General features: G+C 45.4%; 1 protein-coding gene across 4 annotated transcripts in view; it reads left to right on the top strand.

Moving 5' to 3' along the window:
• Positions 1-15,222, top strand: part of IL1RAP (interleukin 1 receptor accessory protein) — a 48,126-nt gene extending 32,904 nt beyond the window's left edge. For 2 of the 4 annotated variants that reach the window (XM_012575600.5, XM_030280080.4), the window contains exons 8-11: positions 742-890; positions 3,643-3,792; positions 4,633-4,776; positions 14,359-15,222. In XM_012575600.5, the coding sequence (XP_012431054.5) occupies positions 742-890; positions 3,643-3,792; positions 4,633-4,776; positions 14,359-15,077 (1,162 nt within the window). In that variant the 3' untranslated portion in view covers positions 15,078-15,222. Of the gene's footprint in view, positions 1-741; positions 891-3,642; positions 3,793-4,632; positions 4,777-7,405; positions 11,530-14,358 lie in introns of those variants that run through there. The other 2 variants (XM_030280081.4, XM_030280082.4) reach the window with 1 other exon arrangement.
• The last annotated feature ends 8,244 nt before the right edge of the window (positions 15,223-23,466 follow it).

The raw sequence follows: 23,466 nt of genomic DNA, 5'->3' as shown, positions 1-23,466 counted from the left end.
CACATCTTACAGATGGATTCGAGGGAGCTTTGTTAACCAATTCACATCATCATTTGTTCAGGTCCTGGTAGTGATGCCAACAGCTGCTGTTGTTATGTGACTTAAAAAACAGGCTCTATTTAGGGGAGTGTTCCCAAATAGCATAAGGGATAAAAGTGTTTCAGTAAAACAGTGTCTGAAAACAAAAATGTAATATTATACATAGTATTGATGAGGAAGAATAGAGAGTCAATCACATAAAGAACTCAAATGAGGATCAAAGTCCCATTTTCTGGATGCTGAGTTACAAGTGGAAGGCAGTCACTGCCCCAGCTGATTTGCAAACCAATGTAGGAAAAGGAAAGGCAAAAGGAAATGCTGTATCCTCATTTTGCAGACGGTCAGTTCAGACAGAGAGAGACTAAGTGACTCATCCAGGACTGCATAGGGAATGTGACGTGAGCTGTGAATCTTGAGTTCATGAGATCTTCTTGTTTATAGGCAAGAGCTTCCATTTCCTCTAAAAGGCAATGTGGCACAGCTGCAATGAGAAAATGATGAGCAGTAAAATAAATATTAAGGAAAATCAGATAAAGGAATAGCTGCAGCTGTATTACAATCTGAAGTGTATATTGATTTATAAATACCAAGTTATGTGTTTTGGCCTTTTTAAATGAAGAGGTTATATCAGGGAAGGGAATATCTGTGACTAAAAACTTGCTGCACTTTCACGTGTGTAATGCTCTAGTTTTTCTCTTACAGTGAAATTACTAGAGATTTTGAAGACAAAACTCTGGTGAGGACTCTAACAGTTGCAAAAGCCACAGCGGAGGAGCTGAAGCGGAATTACACTTGCCACACCAGGAACGCCAAGGGCGAGGAGCGCAGCCAGGCCGTGGTGCGCATGAAAGGTACGGAGCCTGCAGGGCAGGGCTGTGCAGGGGCTCTTCTGCTGCCTTCAGCCTTGCCCTGCTAAACAGTGAGAGGACAACAGTTCCATCAGGCCTGTCTGCCTACCACAGTCTGTTCTATAGGCACTGCTGTCATACTACACCACCAGGGAACAAAGGGCCCCCCTCCATGGGCAAGTTTGTGGGTAGAGAAAGGACAAATCTGTTGTCCTTATCCCATCCCTGTGCCACAGCTGAAGCAGAGCTGAAGGCACGGGCTGCTTGAAATTATTTCAGGTTATTTGGTTGTGTGAGGGTTTTGCATGACACAACAGCTACCAGTTGGCATCCTCCAGAAGACAGTCTGCACTCACTGGCACTGCTCAGGGAGTGAGACAGTCACACCACGCTGCTTGCTGGTTTTACTCCTTGCTGTCATCGTGCTGCAGTCTAGATACAGCCACCTCAGCATGGATGGTATAGACTGATTCAGCTCTGTTCTGTGTGGGCTTTTCCAACATCTTTTTTTCATCAAAGATTTGGTTCTTGTTTCCCAGACCCACCTCTCTCTAATAAAAGCTATCTGAGGCTTCCTGATTAAGTTGGATTTTTCTGCCTCATTATCAGCCTCATCTAGAGCTTCAACACCCGCTTTTAGTGTAAGCCAGAACTCTCTTCTCCCTCAGGAAATGCTGCCATGGCTTGTGTAGCTCACAGCAGACTCCTTCTTCCTCTACTCTGCATTATAAGCATGGGAAAGCTCTTGGAGGTCTTTACTGGAACATCTTTGTCTTCTTGGTACTTGTCCTCCTTCTATTTTAGTCTCATTCCATTGAGACAAACCTTTTCTGGATTGTTAGGGAGGAACAATAGACCAGACACATAACTAAGACAGGCTGAAACCATCTGTGAGTGAGTTCATACTCCATATATAATACTTCTAGGGTGATAATATTTGTACATGTAACAGAAGTGAATCTGAAATACTTTCTCTAAATATCAGTGCCTAAATACTGTTTTCTAGTGGACTGATCTGTACTATCCTCCCTTTTCCTCCCTGTTGGAAAGGATGGATAAATATAATTACCTGGCAAAAGATTTACAATAGTACAGCCAGGATGAAAACAATCTCCCCTACTGGCTGGATAATGCCCTTACCTACAGATAGGTCCAAAAGTCAAATGGACTGTTCTCTCTCACCCCCCAGAATGTATGGTTCATCCCACACCTGTAACCCTACCCTGAAGCATCAAGTGTCTGTGACCCCATTGGCCCAAGTCTTGTTCCAGCCCACCTTGAAGCCCCTTGATAAGGGGTCTCTGAGGGGCCAGACGCTCTCTTGGAACTTCCCCTCTCTTGGATCTTCCCCTCTCTTGGATCTTCCCCCCTCTTGGAACTTCCACCCTCTCCTGGAGCATCCTCTCTACCCCTTGTCTCTCCCCTCCCCCATCACTCAGGCCTTGCCACGTGCTGTGTCTGGCAGCTCCAAGCAAGACCTTTCACCATCCCTAATAAACCTTCAGAGTTCTCTCATCTCCATTCATCAAAGCCATCCTGGAGCACAGCGTTCCCTACACCTCCCCACGTCTGTTTTTGGTTGGTTGACTGGGTTTGCTCTGAGCAGACATGGTTACCCACCACTCCTTCTTCCTGCTCTATTCCACAATAAAGTCCAAGAACCATCCCTAGCTGCTGCTGGCAGAGCAACCTTATGCTAAGCTCAGTGCAGCCCATCCCACTGTACATCCCATAAGAGCATCAGGCCTGCCAGAACCCCTCAGCACCTGGCTTTTAGCAAGTGGCTCTATGTATTGGCTCCAACTCTTTCATTACATTAGGTCATATGCATTTCTTGCTTTTTCTGGATGATTTCCCTCTCCTTCTCATGTACTTCTGCTGCGCATCACCTAATGAATATTGATAAATTCCTTCCATTTTCGATTTTGTAATTCAGTTTTATTAGCAACTTATCAAATTATGGAATTTGGTGTGTTTCCACTCCCTGTTGTTCTGTTACTGTGCAGTTTGCCAATCTGCACATCAGCTGCTATGAACAGAGTTGCCCAGGGATACAGTTAGAAATTTTCTGTCCTTAGTACAAAGAAGCAGCAGTGGTGTGACAGACAGTGTATGAGTTGGAGGGGGCATGTGATGTTCTGGCTTGATGCCCACAGGTTGCCCTGTTTGTTTGCAAGCATTTCAGCTTTTCTGTAAGGAACTCTGATTCTTCTTTCATGGTAGAAAAGAGTCAGGTCATGGCTAGTTACAGCCTGGGTGTCAATCTGGGACAAGCCACGAGACCTGTGTCTGTTTGGTAGGGAAGGAGGATGGTAACCACTGCCTTTATTTTGCTGCAGATGCTTTATCTGGATCTCTTAGAAGTCAGAGCAGTTGTGTTCCTTCAAGAGTTTGCTGATACCGCTGAGAAGGTCATGTTCATGTTCTGGCTTTGGACTGTGCAGATTTCTTCCACCAACATGTCATTCTATCACCTGGCTGTTCCCAGGGCCTCACTCACAGACAGAAGTCCAGCCTGTGCTTTAGACTTGCTCTGCCAGCAGAATCAGACGTAATAACCCAGAATGGAGGTCCAGGGTGGCCAGCCATCACGTGTCCTGCCAGAAAAGCTTTGGCTTGGCCACCTTACTCTGAAGGGTCAGCTTGGCTCCTGGCTGTTCCTCTGTGGTGTTTGGCTGCACATGACACAAGCTTGTTCCTGCCCAGCTGAAACTCCTGTTCTTTAACCTGACCCCCTGTCTATTTTTGTGCTTAGTTGTAGCACCCAAGTACACTGTGGAGCTGGCCTGTGGCCTGGGGGCCACCATCCTGCTCGTTGTGGTGCTCATAGTCATCTACCACGTGTATTGGCTTGAAATGGTCCTCTTCTATCGGGCTCATTTTGGAACGGATGAAACCATTCTAGGTAAGGAGTTAAAATGCTTTCTTTTATTTATCCTGCTGCAGGCTCTTTATTTTCATATAGGAGTTTTCCTATAAGCTATTTTTAAACTTCTTCACAGCATAATGACATTTTGACCTTCCATTTCTTTATCTACATGCAGTTGTGTGGGTCATTGTTCATTAGAGCAAGAGGATTCAGGCTTTTGGCTCAGGCAAAAGGAGAAAGAAGTCCTCTGTATTCTCTGCAGAGGTGGAGCATGGACATGCCAGGCTGCCCATGGCCCTGCCCTGCTAATCTAGCTGTATCATCCAGCTGTATCTAGATTGTCAAGATATGTCATCAGGTTTCATTAAGTCCCTTGTTTCCCTGGTGACTCTATGTAAAGGATTCATGATCTGATCCAGAGTGATCTGCTTTAAAATGTGGGAAGGCATCCAAAAGGATGGATGTGGAAATCACTGTTCTGTCCTCAATTCTTCCCTCTGTTACTGGGAGTTCATTGCTAAGGACTCTGAGGTGAGATTTCCTCCTCTGGAGGAGGAGGAGGGTGTTTGAGCCCTTGCAGCTTGGGGTGTGAACCTGCCATGGGGGTGCAGCAGCTCCCAGAGGGTGTAGGCAGGGTGCAAGTCTCCGTCTGGTGGGACTGCTCGTGTGGATAGACAGCAGCAAGAGGGAGCAGAGTCAAAGATGTCAAAAGACAAAAGAAGCCTGGACAGAACAGGGTGGTCTTTGGAAACCTGCAGTGCCTGGGCTCCAAGTGAGCCTTCCTACCTGCTTCTCTTGCAAGTCAAAGGCCCAGCATGGGCAGTGTCACAGGTGTCCCTTGTGCCCTTTGTGTCTCCCTGTGCTCCCCCTGCCCAGACGGGAAGGAGTACGATGTGTACGTGTCCTACGCGCGCAACGCGGAGGAGGAGGAGTTTGTGCTGCTGACTCTGCGCGGAGTCCTGGAGAACGAGTTCGGGTACAAGCTGTGTATCTTCGACAGAGACAGCCTTCCTGGGGGAAGTGAGTATCTCACAGGGAGCTGTGCTCCATGCACGTCCTCCTTATTGTTCTTTGAGGTATTGATCACTGATTGCAACAAGCCTATCCAGATTATGTTTTGGTTTTTTCCCTATCACTGTTAATGAACTCTTTTTAGTGTCTTCTAATGTTTTTGCTTCACATGACAGTGTTGCAGATGCTCCAGGCCACCAAAATGGCTGCTGTGGGGATGGTGGTTGGTTGTTTCAGTCGCTCTTTCCAGGAGTGATGTGCAGGAATGTCAGCATGGGGACCCAGAAAAATGACCTTCATGCAAGCCCTCTGAGCTGCCTTAAAAAGTGGGACAAAGTCAAGGCTAGAAGAGGCAGGGAAAGTGTTGTACTGAATCAGCTCACAGAGGGTAATGGAGAATCCTTGTAAAAACCAGGAGTGTCTACTTCAGGAAGGAGTGGAAGGTTTCAAAATCAGTGAGAAGATAATGTGCATCCCATTAATCCTCGTTAATTAGGGAGTTTGTGTCTAATATGGCATCAGTTTAGCTGCTGTTGTTAAAAGGACTTTGTTGCAAGTAGTGAGACTCATCTCTTCAGTACGATGTAGTTATTTTTTACTGTTTTGAGATAAATCATACAAGGTTCTGGACATAATGTCTGCTTCAGGGAGGCAGGGAATCACCAAGAATGGAAGTTTGTGAAGCTATCCAGATACACATACTTTCACGCAAGTTCCACAGCAACGGCACAAATATAGACAACACTCTTGATTTTTAGTTTTCTGGAGGCTGAGTTGGTTGTATGGTCCTGATGCCTATTACAATTTCAAAGTCTTAATTTCTGCCAGTGAGGACCACCCCTCTTTGAATATATGGCCTTTGGCTCAGGACCCCACTGGTGACAAAACCTGTGCTGGGAAAGTCCATTGGGGTGTCCCTTTTGAGTAGGAACAGAGGGGACTGCTGGATTTCAGCCCACCTGCCCCACAAAGGGAGCAGAATCAGTCAGGGTTCTGTTATCTTTCCCTCCTAGATTGTTGCCAGGATCTAGGAGCACCTTAAAGTTTGAGGGTAAATAAATATGTGTGTCTCAGTGAGACAGCTGCAATCCTGGTGCTGTTCCTTCTTGAAGAGAGCCTGAATGATGTGGCAGGGCACCCTCCAGGCTCAGTTTGCTTTATGCCAGTGTCAGTCTCAGAACAGGTTTGCTCTGAGCCATTTTAACCAGATGTCCATCTCCCTCCTGTTCCCTCTGCTGCTTCTTGCCCTGTTCACTTTAGAGGGTGTCATTTTCCTCTCAGCACTGCTCTTCTGGGCTCTCTGTCCCTCACCTTACCCCCAAACGTTTCCATCTGTGCTCCCCTCAATCCCTGCCAGCCTCAAGCCAGTGCCAGCCCTGCGGAGCGCTGCTGGAGTGGTTTGTCACCGCGCTGCCGTCCGCGATGCTGCTGGGGCTTCCCCGAGCTCCTTAGCCAGGATTTGACTAATCTCCTTCCCAGGAAAGCACAGCGGGCCAGGAAATAGCTTTTGGCAGCTGGTGTCATGCCTCCAGAGTGTACATCTGTGTCATGGGTAGAGAGTTATGTTGTCCTTGATGAAGAAACAGTGGGAGATGGATTATCCCGTGAGTTAGCTGACAGGAACTAATCAAACGTGCCTGACAGCTAAATGAAGTTGTCTGTCAGCATTATTTTACTCTCTATTGTAATTTCTGACCAGTCAAGAGTGTTCCCTTATCAAAGAAGTGTGGGAGATCCTGCAGCAGAGTACAAGCACCTGGATTCACACTTACAAGGGATTTTCACATTAATTAGAGACGGTGGCCAAGGACAGTCTACCTGCAGATGTTAGAAAATTAAAGAGGATCCAGTTACCATGACATTTCTCTAGCTCAAAGGATGTCATTTTTGGGACACTTCGCTAAAAGTCCTCAGAGTCAGTTCTAAAAATGCTCTAATCTGCTTTCATAGATGACAGCAGCAGGAACAGATGGATGAGTAACGGGAGTAAGGACAGTACCATTACCAAAGGAAATTATCCCATGGGGACACTTAGGGACGGTGTAAATACTTACTTTGTGTGGGGAAACTGAGGCAAGAGGAGTGAAGGGAGTATCCAGAGTCATTCTGGACATCTGCCAGATGAGGATGTAAGCATAGGCATTCAGGCTTCCTGAAACCTCTTCAGGGTGAGTCTTTCCCTTGAGTTCATGTGTAATGCAGCTGGCAGTTTCCCTGCTTTGCTCCAGAGAGCCTCTTTTCCCCCTCTCATTAGAAGGAAGCTAAATCTCAGCCTGAGATCAGCAGCCCTCTTGGCCACAAGGCATCCTCACAGCACTGGGTGGTGTCACTGGTGTCTAGTACAGTGACTTTTAGGTGTAGCTCTCTTGGTTATCTCTGTGTAGCATGGGGAGGAGGAAAGGCATCTATAGATAGTCTGGAGTGGTGGAGAATATGCCACTGTATGGGGCAGTGGGAACCAGCCCTGGTGTAGGGAGTCCCACCTGGAGTCACTAACTGGGTTGGGGAGCACCAGTGTAGTCTAGAGAGGGCCTCCAAAGGATTTACTGTCCCTTTCAAGAGTCACCTGGTGTCACAGCAGCAGCTCAGCAGCGTGTTCTTGGGCATCACTAACCACCTCAATGTTTCTTTCTCCCAGTTGTCACAGACGAAACCCTGAGCTTCATCCAGAAAAGTCGACGTCTGCTTGTTGTCCTGAGCCCCAACTACGTCTTGCAGGGGACACAGGCCCTGCTGGAGCTCAAGGCTGGCCTAGAGAATATGGCCTCCAAGGGCAACATCAAAGTCATTCTAGTGCAGTACAAAGCCATCAAGAAGAGCAAAGTGAAGGAGCTGAAGCAGGCCAAGGCGGCCTTGAATGTCATTAAATGGAAAGGCGAGAAATCCAAGTTCCCAAAGGGCAGGTTCTGGAAGCAGCTGCAGGTGGAAATGCCAGTGAAAAAAATTAGCAGGAGTTTAAGCCTTGATGGGTTGATGCATATCCCTGAAAAATGTTTGACACAATCAGAAAACAAACCAAAACACACCTCAAAAATCCACAAGTTAGGCCAGGGAGTGGGTTTTTTTCCATGAAGGACCATGTCCCAAGCATTTCAGAGGATAGTCATGTTTTCCCTGCAGCTTTGATATTGCTCTGTCATTAGAGAGACCGAAAATGCAAACACCTGCTTTCTGCAAATGTATGTCCTTGTTATCACCCACACAAGCCCTGGGCTTAAGGTCTAAATTTGCTATCTAGGTGGGATGCATTCAGCACCTTGTGATAGCATGGCCAGTTCCAATGGGACCTTCATTAGCATCCAGGACAGAGCTTCATTCCAGTCCTAAGTGATTTCACTTCTTTCTGATCCTCAGTCCCTGTTGCAGAGGCTGAGGAACAATTTGCCAGGCAGCTCCAGTGTACAGCTTTTCCTGCATTTCCCAGGTCTGTAGTCCCAATCACTTGTGGGATCACAGACTCCTGCTGCAGTGTGGGGAGTGTGGACTTTTGAAGCTCCTCATCTTTGTTCCCCAAATTTCCTTTGAAGCAGATGCATACAGGTAGTTTGGCAATGGGAAATGGCAGTGAAAGTATTAAAAAAACCCCCACAACTCAACTGGGTGCTATTTGTATTGTAGCACATTTAATAACAGTCTCTGTGACTCTGCAATTTCACAAGTGCCCCAGATCCTTCAGAGCTGTTTGAAATCCAGGGAAATCTCTCATGAGTACAGACTGTGGAGCATGTAAGAGATGTTTATTTGTAGAGTAAACTCAGGGACTTTACAAGCACTACAAGGAATCCCAGTGTACTGCTAAACCTGCCTACTTCTCTCTGCCACTGGCTGGGGGAAAGCATCATGCAAGGTGCTTCCAAGGTCTTTGGAATGACATGGATATAAATCCAACTCAGAAGGACACTCCAGAAACTTACTTGAACTTCCTAAAAACTACTAGTTCTATCCATGTAGGTAAGACTGTGATGACAGGCTGAGAAAGCTGGGGATGTTCTCCCTGGAGAAGTCTCCTGGGAGACCTTTTTGTGGCCTTTCAGTGCTTAAAGGGAGCCAATAAGAAAAGTGGGGACAGACTTTTTATTAGGGCCTTTTGCAATTACCCTTCTAGGAACAAGGAATAATGGTTTTAAACTAAGAGGAAGTAGATTCAGACTACATTTAAGGAGGACATCTTTTACAATGAGGGTGGTAGAACACTGTACAAGTTGCCAAGGGTCGTGGATACCCCATCCCTGGAACCATTCAAGGCCTGGTTGGACGAGGTTGTGAGCAATCTGATCCAGTTGAATATGTCCCTGCTTATTGCAGGGAGTGTGGCCTTTGAAGGTTCTTCCCAACCCAAATTATTCTATGATTTTATAAAGACTCTGTCTTCAGTGCCTGGTTTTGAACAATGTTGCCATTTCTAATTCAGGGTTTAGGTTTAAACGAGCTTTGGCTTTACAAAGCAAGTCTCTCCCCATCTTGATTCCAGCCCAAAGCTCTAGAACAGAGAGTGTATCTCAGCTTCTGCAACATTTCACAAAACAGAAGCACAAAAACCCGCTGTGTAGGTGTCTTTGGTTCAGTAGGAGAGGGCATGGTGAGTTAACCCCCATCACACAGTTCATGCTGAGGAGGGGAGTTTAATCTCTCTTGTAGGACAAACCAAAGCACAGTGGGGCCCTGGCATTGACTGGTGCTATGGTTCACAGTGTTTTCAAATAAAACTTCAGGCTCTGGGGATGTCTCCATACTCCTGCAGCTCTTAGTGCAAGGACCTGCCCACTTAATTGTGGAGTTCAGTATTACACACACCAAGTGTATGCTTATTTTTATTGGTGATGGTTGCTCCTGAGTCACCTTTGACTCATGCATTTGTTCTGTTGGTGTCTTGTGGGTGAGGCATAAGCATTCATAATGGCACTATAAAAGCACTACAATTAGGAGTCTATGCACTATTCACCCAGCTGAGCTGGGAGCTTTGAGGGCATCCCAGTAAAAAGCCCAGCCTTAAAGGTGTGGGACTGAATGGTGTCAGGAAAACCTTCTGCCCTTAGCATTTTATGATTAATAATGTTATTCCAGGGCTGCAGGGAGCTACAGCCCCCCATGCCCTTAGTCAGGTACTGTATGTTGTGTTTAGGAATGGTACCCCACAATTCAGGGCTCCCCCTGAAACCATGTGCCCCTCATTTTCCCCCTCTCCCTCCTTCTACAGAGGGAGGGAGGGAGAGGAGAACTGGAGGCACAAAAGATAAAGATCCTGCTGTGAGATAAGAAAAGTTTACTGGAAACCACACTGAGATAAGAAAATGAACATTAGCAACAACAATTGTGGTGATAGAGGGTACAAGAAATTAATAATTCCCATGGAAAAGCCTCCTGACAATTGACCATATCCAACCATTCCTTCTGCTTCCCTGCTGGCCCAGCTGCGCTGTGCTGGGACCCTTTATCTCCAAAAGAGACCCCCTTCCCTCCAGCCTTTGCAAATGCAAGGTGGTGTAGAATAACTTCAGTGTCCTGGACATGCCCCCTCCTGACTACTGCAAACACTAACCCTGTCCTGGCCGGAACCAGGACACTGTACAGATGTGTAACAAATAGGGCTTCTTTCTTACCTTCCTCTTCATCTTTCCCACCCAAGTAAGCTTTGATTGAAGCAGATAAAATTGCAGTCAGCTTCACTGGAGGCAGTGGAGCTCCTCTTCTGCTCAGAGGTGCTTAAAAGTTTTGTTACGAGCTTTTCTACTGTGGTTGTCTGTGGAGGGACAGAACTGCTTCCCACACTCAAGAAAATTTCATTTATAAGAGATAGAACCCAAACCCGTGCTTGGCTTGGTGAACCCATTGCAACCCTGTCATTGTGCCCAACTTCACCTTTTTGTGTGTGTTTTAAGCATCTCTGTAATCAGCTGCCAGATCTGCAGTCAGAGGGAAGGTCCTGAAGTCAAAACAGAGCTGTGTTAGGTTCCCATATGATTTTTAAAAGATTGACTCCCAAATACTCATAAATTGAATCGACATCCCAGACTTCACTACATCACATTTCACTTTTGTCTGAGTTACCAAGAGATTTTATGCTGATGTTTTAGTAAGTCTGATTATTTTAGGAAGTTTAAATCCACATTTTGTATTTTGCTGATTTTATTGAAAATAGTTTTCCAAATAATTAATAGACCTGGACTTTCTCAGGCATACACTGCAGTGGCCTTTGGTGTCATTGCAACCCCAGAACAGAGTTACTGAGAGACATCAGCAGAGCAGCCACCAGGCGAAAGGTGCCATGGTTTGAAAGGGGCTGAGAGGTCAGAGGGAGCAGCGTGGAAGGAACTGTCCAGAAGCAGGTTCCACTCACCCATGAGCTTTACCACGGGGTTTGCTGGGGTATTTCAGGCCAAGGGTAAAGCTCAGTCCCAACTGTAAAGTAGATCTGCAAGCGCCTCAGATATGCCTGTCATTTCATTCTATGCCACACACGATTTCCATTGTGGGATTCTGTCACAGCATCTGTCTGAATCAGTTGATTCATTTGAGTTTCTGTGCTCTAACTAACATTTATCAATATGTAGTTCATGCAAAGTTTCTCATTGTTTTTTCATGGGGAAACAGCGTGGCACGAATTGGAAAAAATATCTTCCCTTCCTGTGCTGTTTGATGTTGTACAGCTGTTCCAGAGTTTTCCCTTTTCTGTATGTTTTTGCCTTTGTGTGATTTGGTCTGTGAAGTGTCAGTATTATTTTATTTTGCTTTTCAATAAAACATTTTCATTTTTGCATTTCAGTCCTTGTGCATTTCTCATAAGTACCATCTTCCCATTACGTCTGCAAAATGCTGTTAAAGAAAGATGATTGTGTGTAGTCCAAGCATCAAGATCATTTGGAGCTGCTCGTTGGAACAGGACATTTTCCTGGCTGTTTCATTCTGTGCCTGCAGAGGCACCTGTGCTCCCAGGACCATCCAAGCAGAAACACAGTGAAACACAGAAATACAGCATTCAGATACCTCACAGCCCTGGACACACACACACAGAGTCTCTGATCTGAAGAGTGCTCACTTGGCAATCACAAGACAGAAAGATGGGAAGGCAACATAATCTCTGCTTTAAATATCAAATCAGAATTGTAGAAATCTGCCAAAACCACAGAAATCAAACTCACTCCCAGGCTGCTTTGCCCATCAGTTTCTAGGTTCAGTCAGCTTCATATTTTCTCATTCAAGTCACTTTCTTGCCCATTTCCCATGTTTGCCTGCCTGCAGGTAAGTTGAGAGACAGCCCAGCACTTCCAGACCACTAGCAAAATGAGTACCTGTGACCATCTATGGATTTGAGGTCTATGAGTATGGGATCTGTGACCATAATCCTTATAATCTGTTACATCTTTGGCATGCATTGGGGAGACACAAGTAAACCAATAAAAATACGCAGTGCCTTTTGCAAACATTTAGCAAAGATGGAAGGTTTTTTAGTGAAAAGCAGATAACCAAGAGTATTGAATCCCCAAGCCCCTGCTGTGTTATTGCTGCCTGTCCCATCCAGTGCTGCTTCACTGGGAGGGAAGATTCTACCTGCACATTGTGAAGTGTTACTCAGGATTTTTCCTGAGCTGAGTAAACAATGCAAACTGAACATCCCAAAGTATCCTGGTCAGCCAAGTCTAAATGCATCCCTTTCTCAAAATCAAATTTATCTTTGGAAATTTGAACACCTTCCTTGCAAAAAAAAAAAAAAAAAAAAATAGGACTGTGGAAAAACATGAGTCTCAAAAAAAATTTAAAATCTCAAAATGTTGCAAATTCAGAATTGATAAAAGAAAAATAGCACTGTCACCTCAATCAAAACATTTCCTTTTAGCAGCATCACAGTAATTCATGTTAATTGAAGCTGGGCTTTTTGAACAAGCAGGTAAATCTCCCAGGGGCTGCTCCTGCTCACATTTTGCTGTGGTTCTGTGACTCCAGTTTCAAAAAGACCTTTCAAACAGCAAAAGAGCTTTTTCTTTCACAAACTGTTGAAACCTGGCTGTTTTCAAAATAGATTTCAATCACTTGTAGAAAAGTTTGAATGAGGTCTAGACTTAGGAGATTGCTGCCAATTCTTTATGCCTTTGAAATAGGTGGTAAAAACATGTCGTGGTGGTAAGTGACAATTCTGACAGAACTGACTATCATCTACTTTTGGTTTCAATGAATCAGTGTTTTCCTGTGTGTGATGGGAGTAAAAATCCCACCAAACTTTTTATAAAAAAAAAAGAAAACACCCTCAAAATAATTTTATTTTGATTCCAGTATTTTATTAACCGAACAGTGCCCTACTTTGTCCATTAGCATTTTACTGTATGATCGTTTTTCCTATCTGGGTCTCCAAATAATCTAGGGACAATGAGTTTTACAGCTAGTCATCCTTCTTTGAAAAGTACTGCTCTGTACCATATTAAAATAAGGTGCATTCAGATGCAACACAGTACACCTTCTGCTGTGAGATAAGAGACAGCCAAGTGCTGGGAGAATTAAGAGGCATTGCCATTGCAGGGAAGGAACAGTATTTTTATTCGTATAAAAGAGCAGTGTTCTGCTGTTAGGGAGAGAGGAGAGTCTCCAGCCTGAGGAATGAAGGCTTCAGCAGTGTGAAATGGAAGGGAAGCAGGAGGTAGCTCTTCTTCCCAGAGCAGATCTTTGAAAGACATTCCTAGAGGCAGATTTTTCTCTCTGAATGTACAAGAGCTCTTACTCTAATGATCTTTGTCTTGCTTGAACATCAATTTGTCTTTGGGTCTCCTCTCATCTCAGGCACTGGCACTGTAAGTGTATGGGTTTTTAGAATATTTTACAGTTTTATTACTCAGCTTTTGTTAAATTGCTGAGTGCCACAGCCATATACTTGAGCCTTTCCACTGCTCACCCTTTAGCCACTACACCTTCAATATACTTTCTGCATCCCAAGCCACAGGTAGAAGTCCAAGGACATCCTTCATGTTTGCTGCTTTTCAAAATTGGTAATAAAAGAGATGTTGCTCTTGCCTGGCGCGATTTCAGCTAAGCTTCCACCTGAGCTTTACAACTTGCAATTAATCCCAAGAAATGCTTTGAAGGACAGAATTTCCACCTCCCATGATGCTTAGGGGAATTGGTGGAGGGGTTTAAGGCTGACATTTTTGCTTTCTAAATGTGGAGGTTTAAAGATGAGAGAGCATGACAGTGGGGAGGTGGGTCAGCCCCTGCAGTTTGAGCTGGGGCAGGATGACAGGATTGCTTTGATCCTCTAATGCAGAGAATTGCTCAAGCTGTGGGCAGTTGGTTCCCAAACAAGATCCACCCTTTATCAAATGCCTGCACTTCTCTGGGCATGAGTGATGCTGTGCAGAAGTCAGAGTACAATCATGGCATATCCTGGCTTCTCATTTACCACCTCAGCCTTCTCAAAAACCCCCTGCACAGCAAAAATGCTGCCAGCAGGAGTGTGGGCAAGTTGAAAGTCACAGAGCTTGTGCCAGGTTTCCCTCTGTGGGAAGAGGGATCTGTGCAGGTGTGCCACCAAACAGCTTCCTTAGCTTTTCTCTCCCCATTCCCTTCTCTTTGTGCACCCCAATTCCTCTACCCCTGTACTCTTAGATACCACTGAAGCCGTGTTCGACTTCATCCAGAGGAGCCGCAGGATGATCGTGGTCCTGAGTCCTGATTACCTGACAGAGAAGAGCATCAGCCTTCTGGAGTTCAAGCTGGGCATCATGTGCCAGAACGCCATAGCCACCAAACTCATCGTGGTGGAGTACAGGCCGCTGCAGTGCACCCACCCCAGCATCCTCCAGCTGAAGGAATCCGTCTCCTTCGTCACCTGGAAGGGGGAGAAGTCCAAGCGCTCGGGCTCGCAGTTCTGGAAGGCGCTGCGGCTGGCCCTGCCGCTGCGCAGCCTGAGCGCCAGCGCCGGCTGGAACGAGAGCTGCTCCTCCCAGTCCGACATCAGCCTGGACCCCGTCCAGAGGAGAAGGAGCCGGTTGAAAGGGCAGCCCGACCCACGGGGTGCCACTCCCGTGACTCTCACCCCGCGGCGGACGGCCTCGGCCTCCGCGTCGAAGGCCAAACAGCGAGCCAAGCACTTCCTGACGTGCCGCTGTTGTGGGACCCCCTGCGATGGCAGCAGCGGACACAAGCAGCGGGCCGTGGCCGAGCCCAGGTGGGACGGTCACCTCTGCACCCCAGGCTCGGGCAGGGCCCCGGCACCGGCGCTGCAGGGCAGGGGCCGAACCGAGCCCCCGCCGGCACAGGGCCCGGCTCTCGCCCTCTGCCATTACAGTGACCTGTCCAACAACAATGACTTCTACGTGCTCTGACCCACGGGCCGAAGCACTGCGCGTGCTGGGCCGGAGAAAGAAACTCACTGCGGCCTCAGGATATTTTACCATGCACAGGCTGGCACGGCAGTGCTGTGCCTGCATGGAGGACTGCAGCAATAGCTCTGCTGGTGACCTGAGCCAGGGAGCTGCAGCCATGCATGGAGCAGCGGCTGGGGGCTTCCTGCCCGGGTGCTTCTCCAGAATTTAAATTACAAAGTGGAGCTGAAAATGCGTTTCTCTGGCGTTGCTTTTCCACATTGTGGCTGTGTTTGCTGCAGGGCTGCTGCTGGGGTCGGGTGCTGGAGGGCAGGTCCCCAGCTGGGGCCTGGGAGGGAGGGAGCAGGGAGAAGCCATCCTGCTGGCAGTAACCACTGGAGAAAGGGCTGAAAGCCTGCATTTTGCAAAGGCTAAAACTTTGCTGATAAGGGTAATGGGAGCCCCTGCCACCGAGTTATCCACTGTGGCCTAAAAGAACTTGCTCAACAGTTTCAAGATAAGCCCTTTCTCTCTAAATAAAATTGATTTCTTTAACCTGCTGTTGTAAAAAGTTCCACAGGAACTGGTAAATGCTGTATGTTCACCAGGTGGTGCCTGGAAATATGTTTTGCCCAAGCTGGCTGAGGTCCCCTCCTGTTCCCTGAGCTATCCATGGGTTCCTGGGCTTGGTCCCTATCTCTGCTTCACCATATGAGGAATTTGTTCTGTCAGTTGAGTGGCCTTCCATGCAGCAGGAAAGAAAACCATTACAGGGAATACGATTTAAAAAAATCCCTGAGTAGCCAATGAGCCCAGGGGTAGGAGCAAGACCTCAAATGCTCACAGAGAACCTCCAGCGCTGAATCTGAGGGGTCAAAACTCAACCACACTTCATTAAATAACCAAAAAAGCCTTTGAACAGTTTCCCTGGGGCTGCTGTTTCATCAGTCTGTTGAACTGGCTGTCAGCAGTGTTTCCCATTCTTCTCGTGCACTGAAAACTTCATTTGCCTCATTCCACATTGTGTAAAGATTTCTCTCCCCACCAAGGAAGGGTGCTAATCCTGGCAGTCAGTTGCTCGCCTTCAGCTGATGCTTTGGCATGACAGACCTGCTAATACACTGCATTTGTTTTCTTTCCCTGAGACCAAAAAAGGTCCCCTTCACCACTCTAGTCAGTCCAGTAATTGTGTATCAGATTGACAAGCAATTATTTTTCTTCTGCCTTGAAAATATGATCTGAGCCCTTGGGGTACAGGGTCTGGTGGCCCCAGGACCCCTATCTGATGGCCTCAGGTGAACTTGCTGGAGCTGTGAGGAAGGACGAGGCCATGTCTCACCCATTTTAATAGTGCTGAAATCCAGTTATAATTCATATATCACTTTCCTTCCCTCAGTAGACCCTCTTCCTCAGTATTGCCCTGACTTTTTTTGACCCTTTCCTTCTGAGATCAAGCACAGCTGACAGTTCTCCTGTTAGAAGCCTCTGTGAGCTGAATCCTAAAAGCTTCCTGCAACTGAAATAGCTTCCTGAAAGACTGAGAAATAGAAACCAAAAAAACTGGTGCTGAGTCAATCAAAATAAAACAAGGGCAACAAACCCTACGAACTCATAGGAGTTAAAAATTCAGACTCTGGAGAAGTTTCTAGGTGTGGATTTCTCCCTAATTTCCATCAGAAACATTGTAAATTACTCAGAAAAGCTTTGTCTATATGTGGCTATTCTCAGTGATCAGAGGAGAAGCAGGAATTAGATATTTGGAAAGCAAGCTGACACATTGCAGGATGTGTTGTAAGACGTAATCAAAATGCCATGAAATTACTCCAGTTGCTTACAATTAAATGTGGGATGGTACTGTCAGTGAGTCTGGTAGTCTGCTGAAAAGTGCAGCAAAATATAAATAATTTGTAATCAATCAGCCTCCAGAGTCAACATATTTGTTGTTTGTTGGCATTTAAACAGCTTTTATTTACAAACTTCACCCTTATTTGAATGTGGTATTGTCTCGGTTGACTACAACAATGCAATGATAGAGGAAACAACAGCTGGAGCTCCTCACAGATGCATAAAATGGCCAAATGCAGCCTTTTGGGGCAAACTGTCATCTCTTCATGAAAAAACAAATACAAACTAGTAATGACCATTGCTTTTTCTGTTGCTTCAACAGAGGCAATGCGATTTTCCCACTTCTTTTCTGACCCATTAAGTGGATCCAGGGAATTGTTTGCTCTCATAACAAATACTGAGCCATGGTGGATTTACAGTGTGTGCAGAGATCCTGCCTCCCAAGGCCAAGATCCCAGAGGCCAAAGGCATCCCTCATATTGGAGGAATGTCTGAGCAAGGATATGGGAAGAAGCCCTAGAACCAATTTCCATTGAGTTTGTCTCTCATGCTAAAGAAGGTGTTAGAAATACCCTATATCCCATCTCAATGTCCTACTTTAGGACCAGAACAAACTCGTTGCAGAGTTGAATTCTACTCTCTGAAAATCTGTTAAAATCTGTTCATGTCCCATCTGACACCTACTGGTGCAGATGGACTGTAGTCACTGCTCTCTTCTCTGGTACACGTGCATTTGCCAGTTGAATAAAAAATGTAGTAATTTCCAAAGTTAACTGGCAGCACAGTATTACAACCTCCTTCACCCCACATGGTTCTTTCAAAAGAACAGTTCAGCAGGAGCAGAGTTAGTACATATGTAGAATTTCTGCTATATGTTAATATAAAAACATTAATACAAAGTTGAATATCCTACCTATGGCATGCAATAGTAGAAGGTACCAGGTGATGACGTGCAGAGCCATTTGTACAATATTTCCACTGCTACCTAGAGGTTTTTAAACTGTGGAAGGCTGGTGCTGTCAGGAAGACAATGAACATGGGTAACTAAACAGGGGACACAGACAAGCCACATGGTCCACCTCAACCTCAACCTGTCTTCACTTTAGTGACTGCAAAGTTCTGGTGCCTAGGAGGTCTCTCCCTAGCAAGTGCCACTGGACATGCAAATAATGGGCTGCTTCTCACATCTGAAATGCCAGATGAATCACTAACCTGCAAGAACTAAAAGAAACTCTCTTTCTAACATCAAACAGATTTTTATTCTCATCTGTTACACTAGATGCTGATCTCAGAGCATCTGATCTAAGTGTATTTATAGCAGACATTTTCCCAAACAATGACAACATTGTGAAGGAACCAACAGATGCCAGAAATAGGGAAAAAAATGCTTCCAACCTTTAATCCTTGCTCCATTTTTATATTTTATCTTCCACAGTTGCTTCACCACCAATATCTATGAAGGGCAGCACCACCTCTAGGATGGTGTTTGCCCTGTGTGACACACCCAGACTAGGAGTATAACCAGAGCCATGTCAAGCAGGGGAGGGCAGACCATATCAGGGTGTATAGGGGGATATATGTGCTCCCTGCTCACCACACAGGCATTTGGCCTCACCTGGCATCCAAAGAAATGTGGTGCTGTTCTGGAAATGCACAAGTTAAAACATTATGGACCGAGCAGAAAGCAACATGACCCTGCAGCTGCCTGCCCAAATCCAGGTGAAAGGTGCTGGAGTTTGACTGCGGTCTGCATGGATGTTCATCACTGGTCATGCTGGGAAAAGGCTGTGGCTCTTAAATGGCATCATAAACGTACCATGCAGGCTCCTTTTGCAAAGATGTTAATGACAAATAGAGATGCTGCAGAATGGTTTACAGAAGAATATGACTTGAATTCTTTGTAGCACCAGACACAGTAATGGCCAGACATGAGGGGACACAGCATTTCCACTGATGTGCCTGTAATCAGGCTAATGATTTGTACTTCACTAAAATGTATCTGCCACACACTCATTTGGCTTGAAAACACCGATGAGTTTTCCAACTCATCAGTATTTGTTCAAGTGAATATTCAGCCTCAGCCTTAATATTGTGCCTGATTGTTATGTAACCCGGGTTTTGCTTCCAGATGGGGTGATGGTTCTACTCCTCTGCTGCAGCAAAGAGACTTTTCAGGTATTTTTCTGTTTGTGGGAGTACTTGCATTCTATTGCTAAATCACCTGACAATCCATTGGCCACGAAAGGATTGTTTTCCAAAGGGTTTTCTTTCTTTTCTTTGGCCTCAGGTGAACTAGGTGGCAGAAATAGGAGAAAGAGGAGAAATGGGTGGCAGTGTGTCTCCTGTTGCCTGGGCTGAAGCAGGACATGAAGTCCCTGACCTGTGGATACTCACTGCTTCCCTCTGACACTCTTCTTCATCCCACCGCATCTCAGTGGGAAACCGGGCTTGATTGCTTGTCATGTCCAACACCTTTCCCAAGGAAGTGCTATGGCTGAGGTGTCTCTGGGCATTCCACTGGCATGATCTTAGATGAATTTTTTGTTACAGTGCACTGTGCCTGCTTGGGGCCAGTTCATCAGGCAAGGCAGATCACGTTGCATGCTTGGTGAAGCGGGAAATAGCGATGACAGGCAATCCTTGTTCCATCTGCCGTGGTTATTAGCAAATGATGTTTTATTTATCTCCAGATCAGCCATGAAGACACTGAGACATTGACTCCCATGAGAAACTTGTTCAATAATGAATTTTTACTTTCTGAGATCTATAGGTTAATGGATGAAGAACCAAACGCCTGCTATTAATGTGTTCAGGGTGATGCTTACAAAACATTACCACATCTAAGTACCCACAGCTACCAGCCAAGCTGGAAGTACTGTTGATGGAAAAAGATCATTTGGGAATATCTGATCCCATTGAGCTATTTTCACTGGCTACTGCTGATTACAGTGACACCTTGAAATTCCACATATAGACAGTTCCATATTGATCAGTCTGGGAATGAGCCTGCCGTGCACTAGATATAATCACAAAGAACTTGAGTTTTCCATTCATAGCAAATTCCATTTCTTTGATTTTATTTTTTTCCTCCTCTTCTGTCCTCAAGCAGAACAAAATCAGCACAAGACCACATCAAAATATTCCATGAAAATGGAAAACGTGATTGCCATTTAAAATTATATTTTATTTAACATAAATATGTTTTGAAAAGTTTTTAAACAAAGCTCAAAATGTGCTATACTGAGAGTATCAAAATCAGTCTGGTATTTCACTTCTGTTTTGCTTACAGCATGCTTTGTCAAGACTAGTGCCTTTTAAAACATTCCAACTTAAATGAAAGCAGCATTTTCCTTTGGAAAGCAGATTTCATTATAAACAAATCAGATCTGCATTGATTATAAATGCCCTTTTCTGCATATTGGCCCAGCACTCTGTTTTCAGTATTTGCAGTTTCCCAGTCTGCTAAGATTTATTAAAGATTTAGGTCAGTGCTGCCATGAGCTCCCTAACCAGCCCTCTAGCAATTGAAAAGCCTCGAACTATATTCTTACAGCTTGCTGAAAAAATCAACATGTTTGCATATCAGATTGTATCAGCTCCTCAAATCACACTCATGTTTGTGTATCAGGTCCAAGGACTTGGCTGTGGATAATACCTTACTAGCTCTCTCCTCTGTACACTGCCAACACAAATGGGGATGTCTGTGCAGACAGCAATCCATGCCTTCTGCTTTGCTCGCACTCTTTCCATGCACACTGTTGCCACTGAAAGAAAATTCTGCTCCATTCATGCTTACATTTTAATTGCATGCTCCTTTCTGGAGGCAAGCAAGAGTAACATCTATCATTATGTTTCACATCTCTGCCTCGAAAGCATCTGCTCCATTTGGGGATGCAGGAGAGAGCAGCTGCTGGCTCCCATTCAGTGTCAGCCTCCCTGGCACATGTTCATTTACCTGCATTTAACATCAGTGTTTCAAACTCACTCACTATCCATTTCAGATCTGCATACGTGAAGAAAACCCACCCCAAATCAGCCAACAAATATCTGGTGTTTCCCCCTGTTACCCACATCTGTTTTGCCAGGTTTCCTCCACTCCAGCAGCACAATACTGTCAGAGTCCTACCTGACCCAAATGATAGTTTTGGCTCATTTGGCACCACGCTGGACCTGAATAAAGAAAAGTGAGTATACCCGGGGTATGTTAACATGTAGCTACTGCCCAGCTCCTCAAATAACAATTAGACCCCTGCTAGGCTGCTCTGTTAGTGCAGAGTCCCAGTTTTCTGCTGGCTTGGCTTGGTGCTCGTTGTTCCCTTGAGGACTTCAAGGCTACAGTTTAATAAATGCCCACAGTGTCATCAGGATCCATTCATATCACTAATTTTAAGCATTTATTACTGCTTTTCGTGGGGGTTAAATAAGAAGATTTAAGTGACTGGGCTAAGTTACCCTTTTCCCTGGGGACACCCTGTTTCTTTTTGTTGTTATCAGTGAGCCAGACCTCTCCCACATGCTGCCTCTCACTCCTGCCAAGCTCCTACACGCAGACATAATTGGGAAGATGCCCAGAACTCACTCCAAACTTAATGCTTTGCTGAGTCCAGCTCAACTGCTTGCACTTCCTCTTACATGAATTTTATTCCAAGGGGGGACCCAAGGTCACCACTTTGTAAAACTAGATCAAGATGGTTTAACTTCCCATCTCATTTTGTAATCTAGCTACCCCTCTGTCTTGCCTGTCTTAGTCTGAAGCTTCCTGGTAACCATTGCCATGCACACAAGCAGCATCCGAGTATTTCCAGCTGCTCTGCACACCGCCCTGACTATTAGAGAGAGGCAGACTTAGCAGGTGGTTGGGGCTCACCATCTGCCTGTACTCCATCCCAACCTGCTTGCTTGCATTCTCTCACTTATTCTTCTCTACGTACAGCAGCTTATCTCCTGCCCTTACATCCCCCTGCTCCATCAGTAGCCAGATAATTCAGCCTCCAGCATGTTCTTCCTCTCCATCAGCCATGGCTAAGGAAGAGTGTGCCAGGTGCTATGTGGATGGCAGGGGACTCCTTCTCTAAGGAACTTTATTCTTATTTTGTGCAATCCCAGCTATCTGACAGCAGACTTCCTCGAGGTACACTAAATTTGTTCCGTTTGGCCCTGCTTCCAGTGCAGAGGTGAACACAACAGATGCTTTGGAGCATTGACTTCATCAGCACGCCTGGCCCACGCCTGTCTGCCAGTTACCACAAAATGCTGGAGCAGCCAGATGGGAGCAGCCTGCAGGGTGTCACCTCCTGTCACCGGCTGTTTCAGCTGGGCCAGTGGCTTATATTTAGTCTCTAGTCGGTGATCTTATGAAAGGATATGGGACAAGGAAAGATGTGGCAGAGAAAGTAGATCACATCATTCCAGTTTAAAAATTGTATTCATCCTGGCATTTCCAGTTGTACTTCTATACTTTTATTTATGATAGGGTTGTTTTTTTTTTTCTTATTTCTTTCCTTTTCCTCTTTCCCTCCCCCCCCCCCCCCTTTTTTTGGAAATACAGTACTTGGCAGGCAAAGAGCAGCTCTCCATTATATTACTACAAAGTGAAACTGTCACCACTCATTTCACAAACTAAAGGCAACCTTTATTATTCTTTGTTTAGTCAATGCTTTTACAGAAACACTGGAATAGGGAGAGAATTGCCCAAAAGCAAGCTCTAGGGCTATTGTCAAGAATTCCTGCTGCCTGGCTGCCACCTTAGCAACATTCCCCATTGTCACCTTTATCACTGAATTGGACCTACTTCATTATTTGAATTTTTGTTGCTTTCCTCTCAGGTTGGCATTTGGCCCTTTTTTCAAAATACCTTGTGCTGCAACCTCCCTCTTGTTATAACTAGGGAAAGTTTGAAGCTCTTGCTATCTCTCATTCCTGTCTGCACAAGCAGAGCAGACTGGATTAATATTAGATTCATAACATGAATATTTTCCTTCATTTTGAAAGCTAGAAGGCACCAAATAATTAAGTAACATTGCTAGCAGGTGGAAAGGAAAATCTTTGCAATAAGTCCCACCTGTAACAACTCCTTTACTGCCTCAAGCAACTCTCTTGAGGTCACCCCATTAAATAATCAGTCAACATTTATTAATCACATCAGCTGTGTCTGGTGAATACAGCTAGACAAGCTAACCCTCACAGAAATATATGATAACTGGGGCTGGATTGAGACACATTACCAGAAGGTCACCAGAGATCACTTCTCCTATAGATAACTATGGTAAAGTATGACTTATTACCTCCCTTGATAAAAGATTCTGAAAGGTGGATATCTGAGTGCTTCCCGGTACCTTAGTCTAGGTAATTGCCCCTGGTTACATACAGGCTTCATAACAGAGGAAGAAATTTTTGCAGCCATTAAGCTCAGTTTGCTCAGTTGAAATGTGATTTCTGTCTTGTCTCTGTGGAAAAACTGAAGGAAAATGTGCTGGTGCTTCCCTGCCAATTTCAGAACAAGCTCCTTTGAGTTTCAGGGATGCAGACTCCCAGGAGCTGCAGAGTGCACTAGACAGGATTGCTC

Source organism: Taeniopygia guttata, chromosome 9 (genome assembly GCF_048771995.1).
Source record: "Taeniopygia guttata chromosome 9, bTaeGut7.mat, whole genome shotgun sequence".
Lineage (NCBI taxonomy): Eukaryota > Metazoa > Chordata > Aves > Passeriformes > Estrildidae > Taeniopygia > Taeniopygia guttata.
The sequence above is the reverse complement of the archived record's forward strand: the minus strand, read 5'-3'. Positions and strand labels throughout refer to the sequence as shown.